Source organism: Fonsecaea monophora (assembly GCF_001642475.1).
Source record: "Fonsecaea monophora strain CBS 269.37 chromosome Unknown Scaff77, whole genome shotgun sequence".
NCBI classification, from domain to species: domain Eukaryota; kingdom Fungi; phylum Ascomycota; class Eurotiomycetes; order Chaetothyriales; family Herpotrichiellaceae; genus Fonsecaea; species Fonsecaea monophora.
Genome location: NW_019174008.1, coordinates 127055 through 151298, shown reverse-complemented (window position 1 = coordinate 151298; position 24244 = coordinate 127055). Strand labels below are relative to the sequence as shown.

The following is a 24244-nucleotide window of genomic DNA, read 5'->3' as shown; positions in this document are numbered from 1 at the left end:
TGCGCCTTTTACAATTTTGCTCCCAGAGCTCAGCGACCATGATCATCAGACAATTTTGTGCCCGGCATGGTATGTACAGCTTGACAATGGATAAACTCACTGCTAACGCTCTCCAGGCCGGACAGTGCTGGCGCAGTCATCGCGGACGGTCAATCGAACATATGCTACAAGCATCTCCGCAGACAATCCTACATTTCGACCCTCAGAACGAGATGCCAAAGGGACGACCAGAATACCGGGTCATCCTGACGACCCTTCAAGTATCCTAGACACGATCGATCGCGCCCCGACTCCCGCGACGAGGCTATTAGAAGAAATGGTCGAGTCACACCACAAATCCATCCGTGCTCTTCAAGCAGACATCAATGCACACTCTGCAGCCCGAACAATGTCGAAACCCTCATCTAGCTCGACATCGAGCACTGCGCCCGCTCCGACCACTACAGATGCCCTGCCTTTTCGAAATCTGAAGGAGTTGAATCGTCACCGTCGCGCCATGCAACGGGCCACTCGACAGGGGACGCATTTATCCCAGACATATGACCCGTCTACCATTCTTCGCAGGCCTCCAACTGTGGACGACCTCACTCTTCCCATGTTGCTCGCCAATCAGACCCATCTCGGTCACCATACGTCGCTGTGGAATCCCTCAAATAGTGGCTACATTTTCGGCGTAAGAGACGGCATTCACATCATCTCGTTGGATATTACCTATGCCTACTTGAAACGTGCGGCGAAAGTTGTCCAGGCAGTGGCAGAGAGAGGTGGAATTATCCTCTTCATCGGGACACGCAAAGGCATGGAAGAGATTATCGTGAATTCAGCCAAGCTAGCTGAAGGCTACCACATATTCCATCGATGGGTCCCAGGTGCCCTGACCAACGGGCAACAAATCCTTGGGGACTGTGGCGTCAAGGTGGTCGACATCCATGACAATGAATTGCCTCAGTACGACGATATGCTGTCAAGAGGCTTTCATCAGGTCATGCGTCCCGATCTGGTGATATGCATGAACCCGATCGAGAATCAGGTTTGCCTGCACGAATGTGGCATGTTCAATGTCCCGACGATCGGAGTCATTGACACAGATGCGAATCCGACCTGGGTGACCTACCCAATACCTGCCAATGATGATTCCCTCCGATCAATTTCTCTCATCGGCGGTGTCCTGGGCAACGCAGGAAAGGAAGGGCAAAGACTCAGAAAACTCAGGGCGACAGAGGGTAAGGCGACGTATGACACGAGCGTGCTCCAGGATAAACTGGTTGCTCTGGAGGAAATGGTTGCCTTGGACGTGCAGCGAGGCGATAGTGACAGTGCTGAGGCAAACTGAAACAGGGGAGCAGGATGGGAAACGGATTGACCCGCTGCTCCTTTAACGGGCCCAAGGGATGCTGGGTTGGACAAGAACTGTATCCAGATTTCCATGTGTACAATACAGAGGCTTGCAAGTGTGACTTCTACCCCCAAAAAGATTTTGCTGTACTTGTACGGAGAGTATTCCGGCGCGGTTCGCTACTACTATACCTCCTTTAGAGATTTCCGCAGTTATCAGATGAACATAACAAACCCTTCATCCCTAATTGAGTTTCCAGGCATCGCCGAAGAATGACACCTGAAGAGTGTGACGAGAAAGGCATCTGCAAAGGAAGCCGAGTATGTGTATCTAAGCATCGGGGATCTGGATGATGAATGATACTCCTTACAGAGGAAGTTTTCTTCAGACTGCACCTAACAATGCTGTTGGTGTTCGGCTTTCCAATACTTTCCTACGCGATAGCCGTCCATATACTGTACCTCGCACTACTACTAGGGGACAGTCAGGGAGAAGTTGGACGCACGCAGTGACAAACAAGAGTCGACACGGCGCAATGAGGAACAGACGGTCTCTCCGCAGATCGGGCAACGGATGTGCTTCGATTGTTCATCGCCTTGTGCCAAAGATGTGGCGAAGCAAATGTCGGAGAACAACATTGTCATTCTCGAGTGTGTTACGAAATATCTTGCGCGTCTTCTTGGTGTAGGTTCGCAGCTCTGCCTCGTTGCGAAAGGTCGGAACTCGGGCATCGTCGGTGTCACCACCACGTCGTCGGCCCCACTCGATCAAATCGACAATGTTGACATGTGTCCTCCGTACGGCCTATTACATATGCATTGAACCCGATCAGGATATAAAGTCTCTCATTCAGGCTCAAAGCGATGGATAAGAGTTCTTACTTGCTCGCATTGCCTACACGTTCTTGGGAGCGGCGTGACACCAATGGCACGACACAGAGAATGCCACGCCTTCAGGTCGTCCTCTGAACCGTACCACATGCGCAATTCGCTCGCCAACGCGTCCTGGTATTGACCCCAAGCGACTTTTGACGCGGTGTCGTCCCGCCGCCAGCCTTGGTGCCTGCGCAGTCGGTCGTAGGAAGTGCTCGGCGGAAGAGATGGATCGTAGACAAAGGTCGGAAACGAGCGAAAGAAGCTGTCCAGAGGGGTCTCGGGAGGTTGCTTGTGGAGGGGAGAATCCCGCAGGTGCTGCTTGAGGGCTTCTGCGCTTCCGAAGCTGCGATTGCAGGTCTCACACTTGAAGACATGCGCAGGAGAGTCTCGTAAGTGTTGCTTGAGGCCTTCTTCACTCCTAAAGGTGCGATTGCAGGACACACAACTCGAGCCCATTGTGTTTGAGCTTCGTGCGCAATGTTAATCTAGGTTGCTCGTCACGAAAAAGAGATATCGTGGATTGAATGCCATGACAGTAAGTGACAGCGACGAATCGTCAGTTTCAATTCATCTTTCTGTTCTCTCGCGAATGGAGTGTCGACACGTCGATAAGGCTGCGTAACAACCACCCTTGTCGCCCATCCAATGAATGGCCCAGCAACAGGAGGCCACCGACAGGCTACAGTTCAATGCAGGTCTCGAGGCTTTGCAGGGAAATTTCCCGCCGAATTTAGCCATCAATGCCGTCGCTTTTTAGAGGGGTTTCTGCCCTCCCCTTGCCTTCCGTTTTCCTCCTGTATTCCTCTTTTCGACAAAAGATGGAGCCCCTTTTTGACTTCTTGAGAGAGGATTATCGCGGGCCGCTCACCAACGCTGTCGAAGCTCAGGATTGTGATCAAGTCGAATTATTACTCCGGACCAACAACGGGAATGACGAGCAGTCGGTCGACGACAGGACACTGGCCATGCGGACCGCCGTTGAAAACGACCATCTCAAGATGGTGGACGTCTTGATGGGCCACGGTATCAAAGCGAAGTTAGATGATTTTATCACTGACGTCCACCAGAACAACACTTCCATCCGTCGCGTGGACGAGTTCCACCTACTATACATTACAGACATTGAGTCGAACCAGTATCCGTCGCCGCTTTCATGTCCCTGGCCCCCTCTCGGTATGACGGATATTTAGAACATCGCCACGGAGATCACTTCTCCCCTCAGCGTAAACTGCCATTGACAGAGTATGTATCCCCATATATGCCCCTTCGGCATTTCCTCGACCCGTGTGTGGGAATACTCGACTAGGGCTGGGTACTTTGTGGGACAAGTGTAGTTGGCCACCTTTGTGTACGCTTTCCTGTTCACAGGTAAGCACAGTTTCGCTGACGTGTCCAATATAGTCCGCTAGAACTCCCCATTACTATCTTCCAGCCCTGGAATCACTCTCGCTACTCAACCAAACTCGAGGCACCCCACTGAATGGACGTCTTCATTGGCGATTGCATACTCATCCCCAACCCTACCGTGCTGGTGCTTTGTCGTCGACCCATCCCATTCATCGCCCGAGCCACTTCGCTCGACGCATTGCGGATCTTCTGCCATTGTAAGGCCCCCTCCTGGAAAATGCCCCGTTCCGGGAATATCGCTCGACCCGGGAGAATCAACTCCATCTCTCCGTTAGTCTCCACCTGACGCAAAATCTTGGGACTTGTCAACAACGGGTCTTTGCGGACGACCAAACTAGCCGCGGTGATGCTGCTAGTTGGCGATGACGGAGATTCATCAGACCCGTAGTCAGGCTCATAGCTCTCGTCCAACCAGTCGATCCACCCACCCGAATCTTGTTCGCTTACGTACGGAGTCTTGTCAATGATGATGTTCATCTGGTCGCGCTCTGCAGCTTTGCCCAAATCAATAGCCAGGGGGAAGATTTGATTCAAGTCAGAGAGGAACGCCTGGGAGTCGTCCACAAGAATTTGCAAGGGTCGTATGATTTCTTGTTCAACAAGCTTCCTAATCTCGACCTGTGCGTTCGCGATATTCGTCTCGTCGAGCGTATCCAACGTCTTCAATGTGGCCACTTTCCACCGATGTTGAAAAGCCCTTCCAGCTTCGGCCATGCCTGAATGCATCGTCGGAAACACTGAGTCATTCACGTGGCTCGACACCAGATACTCAGAGAAAAACGGGCGCCAGAATGTATCACATATGAACTTAATGATGATGTGCTCGGCAGCGGCTCGTCGCAGCATCACCGAACACTCGGATTCGGCGATGGGGATTTGTTTAAAGATTGGGTTTATTTGGCACACTTTGTCCGATGTGTCCGCTGGTTTCTGCATAATGGAGAATGGTCGTCAACACAAGGGCTCTCTCCAGATGCCCAATGGCTGCTTCACGTACCTGTAACGCTTTATTCGGAAGATCTGTCAGGTGCTGGCAGACAACCTGGTGGACCCGTTCAAATAGCTTCTTATACTCCTCCGTGCTATCCGGATAAGTCAGTATATCTCTTAATATCTGTCATGGGGCGGGAGGGTTTACTAGAATTTCAAAGGCCGCTGCTCCAGTTGATACTGTTTCTTGATGCTGGTAAGCTCTCCCTGCAGCTTTTTCATGTCGCTTTGTAACTCCTTTTGTACCATGATCCGTAGGTCCTTCTCCCGGTCCCGTTCGGATGTCCGGTCGTGCAACTCCTTGCTGAGCCGAGCCTTCGTCTCCTCCAACTCCTTCCGGTCTTTCTCCAGGTTGGCGATCTTTTGCGCATTGTCCTTTTCCAGCTGCTCCTTCTTCTGTTGATGTTCTTTCTCCAAATCCTGTATTTTCTGCTTCTGCTCCTGGTCTCGTTTCTGTTGGGCACGGACATGCTCCTCTTCTAGATCTTGAATTTTCTGCTCGTATTGTACTTTCTTCTGGTTGCCGGCCTCCGCAATCGCTTGAAGGTCAAGAATTTCCTTTGCATACTGCTCCTTCAACTCAGCTATCTCCTTTCGGTGTGAGTCCCGATCATCCTGAGCTTGCTTCCATATGGTCTTATTCCCAGTCTCGAGATCATTGATCTTTCTGATCAAGGCCTCATCATCGCCGTAGCGATCACCAACAGTGCTAACTATCTTTCTATACTTCCTAAATTGCCTGGTTAACTCATTGATCGCACCATCAAGGGTTGACAGCCCAATTTGAAGGTTTTGCACTTCTGTCTGGATCCGGTCGTTGAAGCAACCGAAATGCACGGTTTTGACCCGGGAAATCTCAGCATCGGCGCCTTCCATCCCCTGAGTGACAGTCTCCTGGTTCGCGCTTAGGCTATTCAGATGTACTAAACCACCCTCTGCCGCTTGCGCCATTGTAGCTGAACGGACCTAATCAGGACAGCACTGTGTTTAGTGATATCCAGAAGGTTGGGACAGGGCGCCAGGACGTACGGAACGAGTGTCTCTCGTGGATTTCTCTGGGGATCCGCGTTGTAATAATTTCAGTATTCGTGCCTCAGTACTGGTAATCTCACAGTTCTTTTGGAGGGAGAAGATGTAATTGGGGTTCTGGGGCGACATGTAGCTAGGTGGTGAGGAAAAGCGGTCCGTTGGGAGGAGAAGTGGCGTTGGAAGGGACGTGGACCAGTTTTGGGTCAGTCTAATCTGATCACATCACGACTTCCTTTGAGGAGCTTCAGCAGGCATAATACCACCTTGACGCACGCACTCTGCATGTACAGTTGCAACGTGTGAAGGTCTGAATGGAGGAAGGATCAATGACCATCACAGGCTGCAGTAACCAAGAGATGCACGGAAATAGCTGTGAAGCCATGGAGGTGCGATTGATTGAAAGACCAAGTCACTCCGCCAGACATGTTGACGCATGCATGGCCCGTGCAAAGATGATGTAGCTGCGGGGTTTGTGGGTTTGTGGGAGATGAGGCGACGAGTATCATTGCTATCAGTACCAACTCACAGGCAGCATGCATAGAGCAAAATCGTCGGGATTCTTTGAGTCCTGAGTGGTGTGCTCTTCTGACGGAGGGCAGGGATCAAGCGAGTTAATGTTGGTCGTTGTTCTCTGACAATGAGGGGGAATACGAGTTGGTCGGCTGATGCGGGATACTATCCAGGTCGCTTGCATGGTTCTTCACAGGTGCGTCCACGAATGAGATAGGCCCACGTTCAATGGTGAGAGACATTGCATGTTTTGGTGGATAACGCATCTGCTGTTGAGGCTCGACGAACATTGCGAACAGGTCTAGGTGGTTCGTTTGTCACATCATTCAAGCTGCAATTGAAGTCCAGGAGCCGCCTACGTCGAAGGGTGTGGACGAAAGGCCGGGAGAGGAATTGAGCGTTCACGTCTATGAATAGTACTGTGAATTATCATACTCGTAGCTACTCCTACCCACGATATGTGGTGCCATATCCCGCCACGGGAGCACCCTAGTGAGGTACTTCTATAGTGACTGATAAACAACCGAGGACCGACCCGAGGACGACGGGGCGTAAATAACCCCGTAAAGTGGCAAGCCACTGCTATGGCTTAGAGCTACCGCCACGTGGCTAGTAGTATCTTGCCGCCAATCTATCGTGCGTCTAGACACGGCGCGGCCACAGCGCCCAACACTACAGTCATTGGAGACAGGTGGATCCGGACTACGGTGGCGGATGACACCCCATCAACTCTTGTCTGTACTTCGACATCACCGAATACTTCATCTAACGGCAATTTTTAGAGAACTATAGCTACGAATAAAGGAAAAGTCACTACCTGCTTCACATGACCAACATTTGGTAGCATACGTCGTCCTTTTCTCAAACGTCGGTCCCCATCCGTAGACTTTTTCTCTTCCATAGTCGGCTGCCCAGATAGAATATCTGTCTGGCGTATCGCAAACATGTCAACTCCAGTGGTTGTTGACATTGTGACATATTTTTATCCGATTGGGAACACACCTGCCGTCCACTTGACTCGAGGTCTTCCATACAAGCAGTCTGCCAATATTCTGCTTTTAGGGTGTGGCGATGTGCGCAACATTTTGTTTACGGTCTATTCCGACCAGCGTTCTGGTGTGCAGAGTCTATCCCGCGGGTTCGTCGCCATCCACTGATATACTGCCAGGCCGGAAACTAGACGTGACGTGCTGTGACATTGAGCCCGCCGTCATTGGTGTGCCTTGCTTCTTCCTCGCTGGCGTGCTTTGCTAACGAGGTCAAACCCAGCGCGCAACATCTTGTTGTTTACTCTCCTTTTAGACGATGTCGACGGGTCCAATGACGCTTCTATATGGGACATATACTATCACCTGTATCTGGATACCAAGGCCTTGGAGTTGCTGGGGACCCAAGCCACAAAACTACACGAACTGGCGGCTTCAATGCAGGGCTGGCATCGTGGGCAATATGGCCGACAATTCAGATTTTGCGACGAGGGAACCCTAGCGAAGGTAAGGGATATCTGGGACACTTACCGCTTCACACGCTTGAATCAGGACGACCGAGAACGTTTTCTCGAACGCTCAAAAGCAGCAATGCAGAGGGCCATGGAGAGCCGAGCGTATCACCTCGGTGGCACCAGTTTTGTCATATCGGGCCTTCGATCTGCAGCCCCCGTCGGCATTGGTGCCATTCATGACGCCCCTAAGCTTCATCAACACTATTGGGACCACGGCAACACCAACAGGGAGGGAAAAGACCCGTGTAGAACCGATACGCCCAACCCGATGTTTGTGACTGACAGGTCCACGCTCCACTACGGTACCGACCCATTACTGGGCTTTCACCTTGCGACGGCCTATACCCCACTCACGGAACAGTCACCATTTCATGCTGAGGCAATGACGCATGATTCTTCCTGCTTTAGGGTTGTCGAGGCGGCACGGCTTCAGTTTCGGTCCTGGGCAAGGTCGCTCAGACAGTACCCTCCCTCTTGTCTTACAATACGCTTTTTCGCAGGCGACGCCATCTCCTTTCTATACGCTCTGCAGCAAAAGAAAATCACCCGAAGTGAGAGGGCCGCGGGCATGTACCGCGATCCCTATCACGCGGAGCCGCTGGTCCTGGACGGCGAGGAATACACGGACTCTGCTCGAGCACCGCTCACATTCGACGTGATTGATACGTCGAACCTTCTTGACCACGTAGGCGCTTTGAACCTCCTTGTGGCCGCCGCGCCGATGTTGGACGAGGGACGCTCAGCTAGCCTATACACCGAATCGCTGGTAAAGCAAGAGGAAACCCATACGGCGTACATTGACAGCCTTCTCAAGGGCCACTTCCCCACCATCTCGACTTTGTTAGGTCTCTTCCCAGTCGAGTACTGGACCAATGCGTCGGCTTCTTCGGCGATGGACGACCTGATGATGGACTCGAGCTTCATCGGGGTTGCCGGTGATATCAGAAGCGGACAGATGCATGTCAGACTGACATGGAAGCAGATCAGTCCCGAAAGGACTTCGCCATCGCCATCGGCCGCAGGAAAAGGCCGTCGCCTCCGAGTCGATGAGAGTGGGTGCGCCCGGATCCTCCATGATGTGTATCTTCACATGTTTCAGCACGAGAACATGCAGCGACTGTTCTCGGATCTCAACGTGCACACCATATCGAAAAGTTCGCTCGTACGCTACCACCGCGGAAGTTATGCTCTGTTTCTACGGTTTGTGCGCAGCAGGATCTCCGCCGACTGGGACAGAGTCATGGACCACCTCCTGAGGCTGATCGAGACCGACTCAAGTCTCTTAATGGGAATGAATTACATTCAGGAGCTATATCTGTTCCTCCATATCTTTGAAGTGTATTCTGTGGACACTTTCTCGGGCCCGATCAAGCGACCCTCCACTGCCGTTACGAAAGGATTGGAGAGCTGGAATGGCATTCCCCCGGTCATTTACGTCACATTAAAGGTACCCAGGGAAAGACTCAGAGCGATAACAAGTCTCGAGCCCCCGGAAATTGGCACGCCAATCGTTCACTGTGTCATTCAGTCCTCCCCGGCGTCGAGGTCTGGGCGTTGGCAAAATATCTTTTCTGCCGTGCAGCTTTCTTTTGGAGACATCTCCACGACTGGTGAGAGGCACAGTGACGCCTTCAGCCTCCATATCGTGGACGACGGGCTGAAATGGAATGGCAGTTCCGCCCTCTTCGTCTCGTTCCGGGCTCCGACATGGACGTTATTGATCGAACCCCGAACTGCATCCATAGCCTTTGGAATCCAGAGCACGCCACAAAGTTCAAGAACGTTCGTAAAGCGTCTTGGTATTGAAATGAATATTTACGAAACCAACTTAGGAGATGAAGAAAACATCTTCATGACCAAAGATCCACCAAATCAGCCAGAGTCTGCTTCCCTTTGCACCCTCCCGAACGATGATTCAGAAGACTCGCCTCCCCAAGGCCAGGTTGCGCGGACCGTGATCAGTGCAAATGTCGACTCTCATGCTCCGAGGATCGCAGGCCTAACGGGGCGTCTTGAACTCCTCACGGAGGACGTCAAGGCGGCGATGAAAAGTGGAAGCAAAGTCGAAAGTGTCCAGGTGTCTCCATGCACCGTCATCGCGACAGTGGGGCTGATGGCCTCGCCGATCGTTCTTGAATTTCCCTCTCCCGTCCTTGCGAGGAGCAAAATTAGGATTGCAAGAAAGTCTTCATACATCGAAATAGAAGCACCACTGGCCAATGCAGCGGATTGGAAATGCTTCCCGTCATTCATCCATCCCATTTACTCAACACCTGGGCCCCCCGTGGTATGGAATGCGCCTTATACGAATTTGGAATGCCTGCCCACCATCAATACGTCAAGGAAACAAGGGATCCAATGGCTCGTGACGCATTCCTCCTGTATGTTTAGCAGCAAAGAGCGCGAGTTGAGAGACACTCCGATGCTCGTAGATCAGGACAAAGACGTTCGAGTTCGATACAAAGACTCTCTATTTTCACTTCTCATGCACTTTTCCGGCTTGCAGGGTGAACAAGCCCGACTATTTGGCCTTAACGACCCCGCGGGTGGAGGGATACACGTTCTGATTTTCGTCGCTAGCCTCAAACTGGACGTTGCCAATCAAACGGTCGTTCTGGACTCGGCAATATTACCGCTGACCAAAAGCCTGATGCCGAGACTCAGGTCATTCTTAGAAGCGCTTTCGGCTATACGGTTATGCAGTATCAAGGTGGATGCCGTCGAATTGAAACTGTGGAGGCAGGTGCTGCCGGCGATGGTCGAACGATGCCGGACATGGGAGCATCGTCCTGACTGTGAATATCTGGCGGAATCGCGCATTCCCTTGTCTTTGGAGAACGGCCAGCCGCTCCTGTGCTCCTGTGGAAGCGGCCAGCTGCCGAAAACATTCCTCACGGGCGTGCCACATTGGGGTTCGGTGTCGAAATACTTTGTTCGGGCAGCGCTGTCCCCGTGCTTCCCAGCTCCCTTTTGTGAGAAACTTTTTGATTTCAGCAAGATCAACAAAGCCAATCCTTTCCCTCACAACGGTGGCGGATGCAGAGTCTGTGGAAAAACTGAATCTAGGCCTGGAGTGGGCTTGTTAACGTGTATGCGATGCCACAACGCGAAGTATTGCTCGAAGGAATGTCAACGGATAGATTGGAGGAACCACAAGCCTAACTGTAGAAGTTAGTACGCAGAAAGATTGTGGTGTTCGTCACCCAGGCGCGAGTGACGGGATGTAAGCAAGTAGGTGGTGGTGTGGAATATATCAACTCCGCTTGATGGCGCGGGATTCCAATGCTAAGGTTGCTGCACGATGGGAAGCAGAACGGCGAGTGGATGCTGGTAAGTGGGTTTCAGATGCTTTTTGGTCACCTTACAAACATGGTAACGAATTCACCAGCGCGTCGTGGTCTCGGGGCAGGTGGGTACTGATGGAATCGGACAATATGTATATATACTGAACGATTTTACAATAAAGTCCCACATCCAGAACGGTAAGGGCTCTACAACGTTGATGAATGCTTCTAAAGCATTCGCTAGACTTTGCCCTCTTCCAACTGCAATTGGACCGCATTCAGGCATCCTGCGAGCTTTTCGGACCAGCAATTACAGGGGAGCTATGGAAGAATTTCCTCCAGCGGCTCCATGCACCCTCAAATGGTTTTATCAACTCGAGGGCTTTGTAAAATGGTCCAGCCGCCCTGATGGAGGCTGGCTGTGGTATACTGCCGACCCTGGATTTGGAAAGTCAGTGCTTTGTCGCCAAATTGTGGAGCAACATCAGAATGTGTCAAGCCTGTTGGTCACCTACTTTTTTTGTATGGAGACTGATCCATCGCACAGCACAATGGAGTGTGCTTTGCAGGCCTTGCTTCATCAGCTCTTGATCGCCCGACCAAGCCTTCTGAAGGTTGCAGCTAGTTATCTGGAACAATACGGCAACGCCGTCCTACGAGAATTCAGCTCTCTTCGTCACATCCTTGAGCAGTGCCTGGCTCATCTACCCGGAGCAGAAATACTATGTGTCTTTGATGCACTGGATCAGTGCAGCAACTTGCAACTCTCACGTTTTATGGACTGCATGACTTCACTTCTCAAAATCTGCAACAACAACTACGGTCAAACCATCCGGATCTTCATTTGCTGTCGACCTTATTACGACCATATCCCAATCATTAGTGACCTCGTTCCTTCACAGGCTTGTTACTGGATCCAAGCAAAGACAAATCTCGATCACATCTCCACAGATATCGAGATGTACATCGAGCAGCATTTTAAAAGCATGACGAGGTACCTGACATTATCCAACGATGAACTCACTCAAATCAGTGCCAATATAAGAGCAAAACCGCACCATCTCTTCCTATGCGTAGCTCTGGCTCTCAAAAACCTTACCAAACGACCACCTTTGGATGTGGCGACTTTGCTGGCTACTTTCAACGAGATCCCGGACGATCTTGAAGAGTACTACACGCGTGCTCTGAACCGCTGCCCATTTGAAGATATAGCCAAACGGGTTTTCGCGGCGGTCATTTTTGCCCGAAGACCATTGATGGTCGCCGAAGCGGCACTCTTCCATGAAGAAGGGAACATCTCCGAACCAGTGAATCTACTATTAGAGAATCGACTTGCCGATCGAATGCGGGATGGATGCGGTTTACTGGTCGAGGTCGTCAACAGCGGAGTCCGTCTCATCCATAACTCGTTGCAGAAGTTTCTGCTAAGGCCGAAAGGAGTAGTTGTTGATCATGTCAAAAGGCGACCCTCGAAAGAATGCTTGCGATGGAAACATGCTATACTCGAAAGGCAGGCAGAGACCATGCTGGCGAGAGCTTGTATTGAATCTGGCCGTTCTGGACGGTGGACCACCTTCAGACCCTATGCCATCAGCCACCAGGCATCCCATGTTCTCGCGGCACTTCACTGTGCCAGGGAGAATGATCGGAAAACAGAAATTGCGAAACTAATTGGCCTTGGACTAGACACGAAAATGCTGGACGATCGAGGTAAAAGTCTTCTCCACCACGCCCTCGATCACCAGGTATTCAGCGTTGATATGAACGTGGTGCTTCTATTGTTGCATCATGGAGGATTGGTGCAGAACGCCGATTCTGATAGTATGACATGCTTGCATTATGCGGCTTTTCGAAACAACACACGACTTATTCGGATACTTCTGGATGCCGGGTTCGATGTCAATGCAACTGTGGACAGAGAAAATATCGACGCAGCCAATTATAATGCACCAATAATGGATCCAAATCGCAGAGGTCTCACACCTCTTCATGCAGCTGTATATTTCTGTTGCCCAGCGGCAACACAAGCCTTGCTCGAGGCAGGCGCAGATCCATCAGCACGTGATGCATTCGGTAGTAGTCCGTTACATCTTGCAGTTTCCCAGACACTTCCAGGCAGACATATCAACGATATGTGGTCTGAATCCATGTATATGCCTGAGGAGATATGGGGAGATCCAGGCGACGAGGCTGTGGTTGAGCATGTGCTTGAGAATGCCCGAAATATGCGTCAGTCTGTTTTGGACTGTTTATGCGAAGTGCTAAAAACGTCCAACAACGTCCGCGACAACGAAGGCAGAACAGCCCTCCATCGAATCCCCTATGGGCGTAGCAGCTCAGTGACTAAAACTGTGTCATTCCTGCTGGGAAGAGGTCACAAAAGACTGGCGCAGGACGCTGGAGGGAAAACACCAATCCATCTTGCTGCGAAAGCTGGTAATGTCTCGTCAATCGAGATATTGGTGACGCAAGCCGAGGACCTGGTACAGGCAGATGCTGAAGGGCACATTGCCTTACATCTTGCTGCACAAGCAAACCACTTGCCGACCATCGAGTTCATTCTCCATCGCGCAGACTATTTGGCGATTGAAAATTCAGTCGATCATATGGGCATGAATGCTCTGCATCATGCACTTGACGGAACGTCCTTCGCAGAAATAAACGTTATTCGAAGACTGATTGCAGCTGGCGTGGATGCTACGCGCAAAGACAGCGGAGGCAGAGACCCTCTCTGCTTGTATCTGACTAGCCCCTTGCTGGTGCCTGGAAAGCCGGACATAATCCAAGCACTGATAGATGCTGGTGCAGATGTGGGGTACATCAATCAGAGTGCCGAGAACCTTGCTCATCTGTTCATATCGTCATGGACAGAGTTCGAGTTAGAGGGATTTCTGCGACTGGAAAGAGCTGGGGTAGATGTTCGAGCATTTAATGCACGAAATCAGACTATCCTCCACCGTGCGGCCATATGTGGCTCCCTGAACGCAACACTGCTAAGTCACTGCCTTGGATGCCTGAATATGGATGCTGAGCTTCATGACCAGTCGGGAAAACGCCCCTGGGATTTAATCATTGAACGCGCCACGAAGAAATACCCACCAGACATGTGGATGCCTGAGCGGTGGAAGGATTCAGCAGCTGCTTTCGAGAGTTACAGGAAAGGATCCGGCGAAATCTGTCAGTGCAAGTCAATGCTGGGAGTAATGGATAAGCCGCCACAGAATAGCTCAAAGGCGTAGCTCGCAAAAGATAGCTTAGTATGACAACGATGTCTTTTGCTAGAGCGTATCCATAATCCCGTTTATTGCTGAGATCCCGTCATATAGGTTTTGACACTGGGGAATGCTAAGATTAGCAGTATTCCTCCATAGTGGCTTCAGATCGTTTGTGTTATACAGTATACATGTCCATGGCTCTACAGTATTCAATGCGTGACAACTGGTGGTAGCGCTTAGCAAGGGCAGTTTCGCACGGTTGTAGCTTGCGATGTGCGGCGGGCTCAAGGTCGGTCCACTGCAAGCCATTCGAGGTGATAATCGTATCGGTAGCGAAACTCGATCCGGAGGTTATCTTTGAAGCTATGTCTGTATCATTGCGCGATCCGTCGAGAAAAGTCGATTTCGCATAATACACAGCAAGCCAATGTGATGTTCTCCTGTCAACATGGCACTCTTGAACGTTCTGGAGAGTTGATGATCTCTCTTTATGGGCGCCTTCTTCCCAGGAAGCGTACGGAGTTAGGAGCAAGAGATGGACGGACGGGGTTGTCGTTGAGTCGGTCGCTCGAAGGAGTCCCTGCCAATCATGAGGATCTTTGAGAATCCCAGGGCTCGAAGATGTCGTCTAAGTTGAACCCACCATGCTCGCGGTCGTTTGCATTGTGCCGAGTGCTGGTGGCTGGCTGAGATGGGTGGAATCTCCTGGGGACAGGGGCAGTGAGGCTGGCCGCGGTCCTGGAAATGGTCACCTCTGCAAGTCAGAGATCTGTGCCGTTTGGAGGTACCAAAGACATAACGTACCACAAGATTTGTCACCAATAGAGTAGGTAAAGCCAGCCATGGAGGTATCTAGGTAGCCATTCCATATCTGAGGTTTCAATCCTCAACACGACCGCGGTTCATGTTCGTCCCACATGACATTTAGCATGTGCAAGGTTCAAAAAGCATGTTGGACGATCATGTAGGGTCCGTCCTAATTGGGAATCTCGCCTATCTCGAAGAAGTCACTCGAGACGAACATGATTGACACGATGGTTTTGATCAAATCCTGGTCATTTCGTGTTCCTCGTACTCGCATATCCATAAGCGGTTAGATCACTATGGCTTAAAACAGCACTCGGCACAACCACTCCTCTCACCGCAGTCGCCCCCTGCATCTCCAAAAAGCAGCAGGGATTTTTGTCCTCCACCAGCGCGTTTAAGACTCGCTGAAGAAACGTCCATCGTGTTTCATATTTGCCTTCAAAACGTCAATCATGCAAGGATATGCCGGTAACAACGTCGTCCGTGGTCGTGCTACTCCTCCCCTTGCTCCATACATACTATGTACCTCGTACTCGGTACGCTTTGCCCTTGCATAGGTCCCCGAGCTGAAGATATCAACAATATCAAGGGGTACTTCGGATCTTATACCTTCTCGCCATCGAGATCTTTGGAATGTCCAATTCTACGCTCGATGTCCTGAGCAGGCGGGGTATATCTCCGAGGTCTAAATGGTTACGTTCGACACTGACACGACTGATCCGAAACACTGGCCCCGTGCTCCAGACGCTGTGACCCAGTCACCGCGTGGAAAGCATGGTCTTTGGTGAATGTGCACTGGAGCCCTCGTGGAACAACAGAGGACGATCATGCCATGCGCATATTTCTCTGGTTCCACAGTCGACGTCGCCTCTAGTTGTGCCATTCGATCTACAGCTTGTGGTCAAAGAAAGAATAAGTTTGGTGATAAGGTGGCATACTGATGCCCGCCGCTGAGAGTTTGTGGTACTGTCTTCTTCTGTCGTTGGCGTGACCCATTCTGTTTCTGCTTTGTTTTGCTTATGTATGTCCAACCTCTTCTGGCTACAGTTCGCCTGCACGTCTCAGATAGCGACTGCGCGACTTTTCTTATTCTCTCAGGTTTCCCCGTTGTCTACCTCCCCTGGTAACCTGCGGATCGCGACATCTTCCCACACTCTTTCTCGAAAATTGCCTGCCTCGACAGGTCCAACATCAGAGTCAAGCGAGTTTTTGGGAGGTGTCGTCTGTATGAGCCCGAGGAGAGAGGCACCCGTCCAAAGGGTGTTCGGCGTGGCATCGGGACGATGATTCTACCACACAGCTACTGGGTCCATGTCTCCCAATTCTCTCCCGACACCCTTCCAAAAAGAGCGCCTCAAAGTCCCAATACGCCAGGTTTTCAAGAGAGCACGAACGGTACTCTTGAACCTGAAGGGAGCCAACAGGAACATCCCAACTTTGCCACGGCCGTGGTCACTGAAGGCAGAGGAACCACAACGGGTGATATCCTGCCGATAGAGACGAGAGCTGTGGGAGACCTCACCGATGGCAAAGACTTGTTTGCTCGTCAAGATATCCCTTCTCTCGTGTCCAGCGCAATTGGATCTGAACTCTTCCCGCCACCTTTTCCTTTCACACCTGGGATTCCTCCGTTCCCAACTGCTCCCGAGGCCTCCTTTCTGACCGCCGTTACGTCGACGCCAGATCCAGGATCAACATTGTCCTCGACATCCTCACCTTCAACAACGCTTACGGACAATCTCTCATCCAGGACACTGGGCGAATCGACAACAACGTCTGTCAACCCTGGCGGTCTTCTATCTCAGACTTCAACTGCATCCGATCCTTTGTCTGCGGCCCGTACAGCATCGCAGTCGTCAACACCAAATCAATCCTTCCCAATGACGTCGGCTCCTGCGAGGACAACAGCTTCGTCGAGTCTCCAGCACACAGCCAGTGCCCCTGCTGTTGAGGCCAGCATGAATGGCACGACCGAATCCAAATGCCACGGGACTCTTTCACAAGGACAAAAAGCAGGAATTGCCATTGGAACTCTCGGTATATCCTAGTGCCCAATTATGACTTCACTCTTGAACCTCTCATGCTAATAACGGTGTAGTTGGTGCTACTTTGATTCTGTCCTTGCTATATTGGTTCTTTAGATGGCGCAAGGGTGGTCGTCAAGGCTCGATCGTGAGACTGGGGCGACATCGGCATCCTGAGTCTGGCGAAACGCCTTGGCCACGTAACCAGCCGTTCGGCATCTTACCAGATTCTCCCATGGCAGAAGCTGGCTCGAGCAATGTCCCAGCTTGGAACCACGAAAACACCCACGCGCAGCCGACCATGATAGTCAAAGCGAGGCAGTCCATGCCCAGATCTCTGAGGTTCCTCCGAACAAATCCCTTGGGCATGAACCCGATAACTCCGCCGGCCTCGAGGCCACGAACCCCGAGCCGAAAATCACTCGCTTCGTCATTGTTCCGTCGGCGCTCAACGGCGTCGACGCTGCGCAGTGTCTCGGTTCCACCAACAGAGGAACAACCCGTGTCCATGAGAGGCCCTCACTCGTTACGACCCCTATTCATCCCCCCTTTCAGGCTTCACCCAGCAGCCTCCCCGGCATCGCCGTCCAAGACAGCCACCAAGAGCGTCTCGGCGAGCACTCGCTCCTTTGCGGGTGCCTCTGCAACTCACTCGCGTCCAATGAGCCAGCAGCAGAGGCCACGTTATGCAAGTACATCGCCCGCGGACAGAGATCCTCGGTCTGCCAGAGCGATCTTCGACCGGACGAGACCTCGTCTGCCGTCAAAACTGTCCAGGTCACAATCCTCTACGACTAACACGACTGGCTCGGAATCCTTGCCACAGGGCGTGAGGAAAGATGTTCCACCCCCCGTGCCACTCTGGCGAGGGCGAGTCATGTCCCGGCAACCCCTGCCCACCTTGTCCACGTTGTGGGAGAGGGATAAGACCCTCCAAGCCCCCAATCTGTCACGAGATGGGCATCTGGACGTCTTGAAAGCGAACACGAAGGTGCGCGTGCGTGCGGCCCCTAGCGACGATTCGGACGAAGACGAAGACGAAGACGACGAAGAGGACACACCTCCTTTGCCACCTCCCAAGAGTCCAAGGATGATGCCGCCTCGACCGATTGGATAGGATAAGGAAATCAACATCGTCAAGTGGTCCTCATCCTGACACTGCGAAGGCCTGTCAGCTGCTCAACCTGTATTGACCTTGTCTCTGTTATTTTATCGCTGCCACGCTGCCACGCTGCCACGCACGCAGATTGCAAGTCACCTGAGATACACATGGTTCGTCCTCGACCAGATGATCTGGTCGCCTCCATAACGAGGACGGCGGCAGTGATATCTGGTATGGTACAGGTAGCACCTCGTACCCCGTACATATACCACAGGTTACAGGGGATGAAAACCCCTTTATGAGTAGACGCGCCCATTGCGTTGCGCACGGCACCTGTTATGTATGAATGTATGTATGTATGTACTGTACACAAGAGCAAAAAACTGTTTTGAAGAATCTCTGCCGTGATTCCTAATTGCCGATTCCTGACTCCTGGAATTGGACTAGTAACTGGCAACTGACAAGCAGACCCTTGAGCATCCGTCTCCTTTTGGTATTTTGCTTTGTTCGTCCAACTTTTCTAGAAGAAGAAAGAAGGAAAAAAACTCCCAGTTCCTTGTCACAAGACTTGGTCATACATAAGTACCTCAACTCACTTACCTTTCCTTTCCTTGTCAAGACAAGAGATAGAGGTGGAAAAGAATATAGTCGAGACCGAAGCCACCACGACAGACAGAGGGGAGCAGAGAGAGAGAGAACCCTGTCCTCACTACCCGTCACCCATCTATCCATCCATATATCCCCACCTAGATAGAACCTACAAGTATCTCCTTAGCAGTAAGTACGTAAGTACCTACCTACCAACCCTGTCATCTCAGAGACTATACCGCCTCGGCGCAAAGACCCGATTCCAGAACCCGCGATTCTCCTTCTCCGGATACGGCACGCACACTCTCCAGCGGGGACTGACGCCGTTCCTTACCTCCCACTCCCTACCCATGGCCGCGAACCCGTTGCGGACGGTATTGTCACTAAACGTTGCGTTGAGAGTATGCGCTCCCAAGCAGGAGGTGGCGCCGGTTCTGTCAAGTGCCCTGGCTAATTCCGTTGCTGGTGCCGCTCCTGCTGCTGCTCCTGCTCCTGCTCTGCCACTCGCACTCGCACTCGCTTGCCGAACGCATGCGGCACAGTGACGGTGTGAGACGATGCGCTCCTCGCGCGGCCGACGGGGCAGGGGCTGCCAGAAGCGGTACGGACACTTTGCCCCTGGCGGACACTTCTTCTCCACATCGAGACAGTCAGCCAGACCGATGCGGCCGGAGCAGGTCGGACAGACCAACCTCGCTGAGACTGTGTAGCACATTTTTTTCCCCCAGTCTTTTTCTTGTTCTCTCTTTTGTTAGCTGTGGGATGTGTCCTCTGACCTTTGCTGTTTGATTTTCTGGTTTGATGGTAAGGTGTTTTTTTTTGGTACGAGACACATCCACATGTGGTGATAGTGCGAGGAAGAATCTTCTTATGAGGAAGAACGGAAGAGACAAGGCAGTCCAGAGGAGACTGCCAGAAGGGGACTGCCCTGCCCTTTTCTTACCCTGGACTCCATTGAAAAGCATTCTTTAGAGTCAGTCGGGCAGTCCTTTTTTTCCCTCGAAAGAACGAAACAAAGACAACTGATAGTAAGAGGTTGTGGCATTTTTTTCATTGTTGTGTTTTGTTTTTCCGAGTCGGAATGAGACAATGAGACAAAGGGGGTTGAGCCGGTGGAATGAGTGTTTGTAACTTCTCTTGTGGCGAGGATCATGGAGAATACATCCCCTGTTGCTTTGTTTTCGATAGTAGGTACCTCCGTACATAGGCACCTCTAGGTAGTCACGTAGGAGGTGGCGGTGGTGGTGGTGGTGGTGGTAACGATTCTTTGGTGATGCTCCGTGTTCGAGACCCGTCAGCCTCCTCCTCATCCCCATCGCCTGCCGATTCACGGTGACGAACATCGTTTCTCCCTCCCTCTGGCACGTCGACGACAATGTTGATAGTAACAGTCCTTTGTACTCGTCATCGTCCGTCTCGTGCTAAAATCCAGGCGTGGCCCTGAAACATCCCATCGCTAGCTTGAAGAGTAGTGAGATGGGTTGAGGTAAAGTGAAGTGATCAGGCCCGAGGGATGTGGTACCTTCCCCTCTTGTACAAGTATGCACGACCAGATATCTCGGTAGGAAAATATGCAGATGTACGTTGGTTACCTATCTAGTCACCCACATGGGTACATAGGTACCTAGTAATGGAACAGAAAAGGTCAAAACGAAAGAAAACACACGCATCTTGATAGAAATAACTCCATTCTCCAATCCCTCAAAAACAAGTACTTACTTACCTAGCATACCCAGCACTTACTCACCTTCCTCAATGCAAATCCAAATCCGAACCCAACAAATCCCATGTGGAAACTTCCCCAGATCGATCCAGCAATGAGGGCAACTCATCAAACTCAACAACCTGACAAAAATCCCACAACTTTCGAGAATCCAGCTCGAAATCTCCCCCACCCAAAAACTCCGCGTATTTCCTTCTTCTTGTCCTTCGTCTTCTTCACCCTCTCCCACTCTGTATACACACCTATCGTTCTAGGTGGCTATACTTGCGCCATCCCCCCTCGTTGGCCAAGCAAGCGTCGCAGACCGACCACACCCACCCATCGTCCCTACACACGAGGTTCCCTGGGGGAACACGGATCAGGAACCAGTCGGGGAGTTCGAGGTCGATCTCGTGGTCCTGCTCGTGGTAGGTCATCTTGACATCGCGGCGCTTCACGTCATGGTGTGCGAGGAGCCGGCGGAAGGGGATCTCGTGCCTGGCGGGCCTCGATGGGCGACGGTCGTCGGTCGCCGCCCGGCGTCTTGCCTCGGCCCCGACAGTATTGGGGCACTGTGCGACGCTGTGGCGGGTGCAGGTAAAAAGAGTGATGAGACTCAACGCCGGCGTGTCGTCTTGGCCTGAATCACCACGGTAGCTTCGGCGGGACGAAGACGTGTTTGCCATGCTCATGCTCCCAAACAGGTCGGACAACTCAACGACGCTGCTGTCTCCGTCACGATTGTCACGTCGTCCGTCCCCGCGTGAGCGGGTAGTCGTCGACAAAGTGCGAGATCGAGACAGAGAAGAGCCGTAGTCACCGCGCTCGTGTGCGACGTGGGACCCGTCGCGATCGTCGTAGCGTGAAGTCTCTCTTCGAGACCGAGACCCGGCAGTATTTGTCGCTGGTATGAGCGCCCGCTCGCGATTATCTCTGATCGTACTGGTATTAGAGTCAATAGTCCAAGTTCGGGAAGCGGTAGATTGGGCCTGGGACCGTCGGGACTCTCGCACAGATTCACGGACCACAGAGGCAGATCCTTGACGCGTGCTTGGGACATGTGAGTGTCGGCTCTCTCCACCGTCGCGGCATCTGGAGCATCGCTTAGACAACATCACTTCACGATGGGGCAGGGGACGGCGGTTGCGATCCGAGCAAGCATTGGATGACGAGCAGAACTTGTTGACTTCTGGATGGTCAGCAGAGGTCCGCCGAGCGCCACAGTCGGGACAGGTGAACAGGGTAGATTGAGTATAACACATTTTGTAGGCTGGTTTTGTTGCAGATCACTTGGTCAGTGGTTCGAGAGGTGAGTACGGAGCACAATTGGCTCGAGGGGAGTCGATCGGAGTCTTATAGTACACTCGCCTACCACACATGTCTTTGACAAAGTCTCAATGCAATGAGCTTTGTCGATACAATGGACAAGAACTATTGCTAGAGAGGGCACGAGCTCCGAGTCCCCACACCGGCTGCCACTGAGTGTTGCTGATGATCGTCTTTGACAGCGACTTTGTTCCGTAACAACAAGCCGGGGATACAAACGGCAAAATGCCCTTTATCCATTTGGAGCCTGCGAAAGTTAAGTCACAACAAAGAAGGGTTCGGCCACAATCTAGAACGTCAGTGTCGAGTTCGCAATGCAGGTAAGAGACTCCGAGGGTCTGAAGAAAGTAATCAAATAGGGATACGACCCTGTAGAAGAGGCAAAGGTAGCGACAACGAGACAGCACGATGGCTTCCCAAATATGTTTGCAAGGCTCAGCGCCTGAGCCGGTTAATGACATGGTTGAAAAGTGCAACACGCGAACATTGTAGGTATCATTTTTGAGACTCATTGCCCTTTCAACGAGAAATGCGATAGATTTGGACGCCTCCTCGCGCCCGTCCTCTCGCCCAAAGTATCCTGTTTTGTCAATCTTATAGCAGTGAGTCCAGCCTGGTAAAAACGCTCAAACAAGCCGCAACAACCTAGACGGTTGAATGAGTTTGGGTTACAACAATGATGCTGACAGGTTTCAGGGACTCTACTCACCTCAAGCTGTAATTCCTTGTCCTTGTTCTTCTCGACCTCGTCTGCAATCACCTGGCCAATATTTGCTCCAATTCCCTGTTGTCCACCGGTCCTCTTTGCAAAGGGCCACTGTGAATACTCTGCCAATAGTTCGTCCACTTGGGCAAACGCTCTCTCTCTCGCCTCATGACCCAATGTCACCAGAGCATTTTCAAGCACGTTGGCTGCATACGCGGCACAGACCATGCTCACCGTTCTCAGCATGCGGAAATCGAGCTCGGCGGGGAGGAACTGCGACGGAGGCAGTACGACGGTGCGGCTAGTACAGACGTTGCGTACACGCTTGCGGATTTCATCTTTGGCTGCGGAGTCGACTACGGGGTGGGTGGCCATGTCGAAGAGGAGGAAGTTTCGTTTTTCGGTACGCAGGATGCCTTTGTCCACAAGGCCCTTGGCCAGTCGCTCGCGGACTTGCTTTAATTGGTAGCCAATTTTCATCAGATTCCACGTCTCACCTGTGCACGCAAAGTCAACTGGTGTACCAGCAGGGCCGCGTGACGACAACACTCACCGCTCATGAGATCGATCCAGGAACTGACACTCATCTTCTCACTCGTCTTCATCATTTTCAGAGCTTCGTCACACAGGACTTCTCCTGTCAGGGTGTCGTCTATGACTTCGATGATTCTGTCCGAAAGTGGGAACCGTCTCCTCGAGGAATCTTTCTGCATGCTGATTCTACCTCGAAATGCCAGCTCGATGACTATGCAGCCTCGCAAGGCATACGAGATGTTATCGTTCCAGAACGACAAGTACCCCTAGTGACATTGGTTAGGGATGCCTCTGTATGAATCTTGTGGTTGTTGGTTACCTGCTTATCCTTCAGCCCCAGGAGCAGAACCTCTTCCATCAAGGTCAGCTTGGGTTGTTTACTCCGTTCTGCGCTCTCGCTGATGTCTCGGGGGTCATAGGCGATCCGGTGGCCATTCTCGCTGGATTCGTAGGCGGTTTCGGGGGATCGATCGTTGTATGGTTTGGGGACAGGGGATGTTACCCGGCTGGAGGACTCGTCTTCTCCGTTGGGCGACGTGGCCCCTCCAGCACCACGCCTTCGCGTGAGGCCTCCTTGGGAGGCCATCAATGTAGAGGAGTCTACGCCTCACAGAAGTATAGGTGGGACAATTGGGTGGGTGGAGGGTGTTGCTGATGATCTCGTGCCTGGGCCTTTTTTATGCCGAGCAGTCGCAGCCTGCGGGATGCGCCACGGGGATTCTCGAAGGAGTATTAAAACTCCAGTGGAAAGGGACCCAAAGGGGGCCTCGATTGGGGATGATGTTCTTGGACAATGAGCGACTGGGTAACAACAGAATGATATCGACAGGTGTGAGCATAGAGATAGATATCGGGGTGCTGAAGACCCCGTTGGTACGGGATGATGGCTGCTGGCTGGGCTGCTGAATGCCTCGCTGCATGATGTTGCGCGTGTTTGGCTTGTGGCTCGTTTCTCACAATATGGCGCCAAGTCTCGATGCCCCCATTTCTTCATCTCCACTGCGTCTCGCCCACTCACTGTCACTTATTACTCTTTAGGTACATATGTACAGTTCTCCAGCTGCACTCAATATTTGAACGTCCTTCAACTCTCTATTTTCCTGTCTTCACTTAATCTTGGGTCATATAGAACCATTCCAGTGTTATGGAGCAATTAACGTCTGATTTTCGCCTCAATGCTCTGCCCAGGTGGCCAGCAGATCTCATGCGCGATCTGCGTCCTGTCCGTGTCTCTGTACCTTCGTCAAGAAACGCTCAATCTGCCTCCCGTGACCCGAGTCCTTGAACTACGGCCTTCGTCTCTATCTA

General features: G+C 51.9%; 9 protein-coding genes across 9 annotated transcripts; 5 read left to right on the top strand and 4 right to left on the bottom strand.

Moving 5' to 3' along the window:
* Nucleotides 1-38: 38 nt before the first annotated feature.
* Nucleotides 39-1333, top strand: AYO21_08693 (ribosomal protein S2; the record flags this gene model as incomplete). The annotated part of the gene is made up of 2 exons (XM_022658636.1): nt 39-69; nt 117-1333. The coding sequence occupies 2 exons, from the start codon at nt 39-41 to the stop codon at nt 1331-1333; spliced, it is 1248 nt and encodes a 415-aa protein (XP_022509110.1).
* Nucleotides 1334-1924: 591 nt separating this feature from the next.
* On the bottom strand, nt 1925-2667 carry AYO21_08692 (hypothetical protein; the record flags this gene model as incomplete). The annotated part of the gene is made up of 2 exons (XM_022658635.1): nt 1925-2140; nt 2218-2667. 2 exons carry the CDS (start codon nt 2665-2667, stop codon nt 1925-1927), a joined length of 666 nt encoding a protein of 221 aa, XP_022509109.1.
* Nucleotides 2668-3029: 362 nt separating this feature from the next.
* On the top strand, nt 3030-3401 carry AYO21_08691 (hypothetical protein; the record flags this gene model as incomplete). The annotated part of the gene is made up of 1 exon (XM_022658634.1): nt 3030-3401. The coding sequence occupies one exon, from the start codon at nt 3030-3032 to the stop codon at nt 3399-3401; it is 372 nt and encodes a 123-aa protein (XP_022509108.1).
* A 259-nt stretch (nt 3402-3660) lies between these two features.
* On the bottom strand, nt 3661-5559 carry AYO21_08690 (hypothetical protein; the record flags this gene model as incomplete). Its single annotated transcript, XM_022658633.1, has 3 exons — nt 3661-4548; nt 4616-4700; nt 4757-5559. 3 exons carry the CDS (start codon nt 5557-5559, stop codon nt 3661-3663), a joined length of 1776 nt encoding a protein of 591 aa, XP_022509107.1.
* A 1532-nt stretch (nt 5560-7091) lies between these two features.
* Nucleotides 7092-10734, top strand: AYO21_08689 (hypothetical protein; the record flags this gene model as incomplete). The annotated part of the gene is made up of 4 exons (XM_022658632.1): nt 7092-7263; nt 7316-7363; nt 7450-10620; nt 10715-10734. The coding sequence occupies 4 exons, from the start codon at nt 7092-7094 to the stop codon at nt 10732-10734; spliced, it is 3411 nt and encodes a 1136-aa protein (XP_022509106.1).
* A 749-nt stretch (nt 10735-11483) lies between these two features.
* On the top strand, nt 11484-14171 carry AYO21_08688 (hypothetical protein; the record flags this gene model as incomplete). Its single annotated transcript, XM_022658631.1, has 1 exon — nt 11484-14171. The coding sequence occupies one exon, from the start codon at nt 11484-11486 to the stop codon at nt 14169-14171; it is 2688 nt and encodes an 895-aa protein (XP_022509105.1).
* Nucleotides 14172-16237: 2066 nt separating this feature from the next.
* On the top strand, nt 16238-18095 carry AYO21_08687 (hypothetical protein; the record flags this gene model as incomplete). Its single annotated transcript, XM_022658630.1, has 2 exons — nt 16238-16991; nt 17053-18095. 2 exons carry the CDS (start codon nt 16238-16240, stop codon nt 18093-18095), a joined length of 1797 nt encoding a protein of 598 aa, XP_022509104.1.
* Nucleotides 18096-18894: 799 nt separating this feature from the next.
* Nucleotides 18895-19383, bottom strand: AYO21_08686 (hypothetical protein; the record flags this gene model as incomplete). The annotated part of the gene is made up of 1 exon (XM_022658629.1): nt 18895-19383. The coding sequence occupies one exon, from the start codon at nt 19381-19383 to the stop codon at nt 18895-18897; it is 489 nt and encodes a 162-aa protein (XP_022509103.1).
* Nucleotides 19384-20633: 1250 nt separating this feature from the next.
* Nucleotides 20634-23522, bottom strand: AYO21_08685 (hypothetical protein; the record flags this gene model as incomplete). Its single annotated transcript, XM_022658628.1, has 4 exons — nt 20634-21359; nt 22406-22899; nt 22956-23202; nt 23256-23522. 4 exons carry the CDS (start codon nt 23520-23522, stop codon nt 20634-20636), a joined length of 1734 nt encoding a protein of 577 aa, XP_022509102.1.
* Nucleotides 23523-24244: the final 722 nt, after the last annotated feature.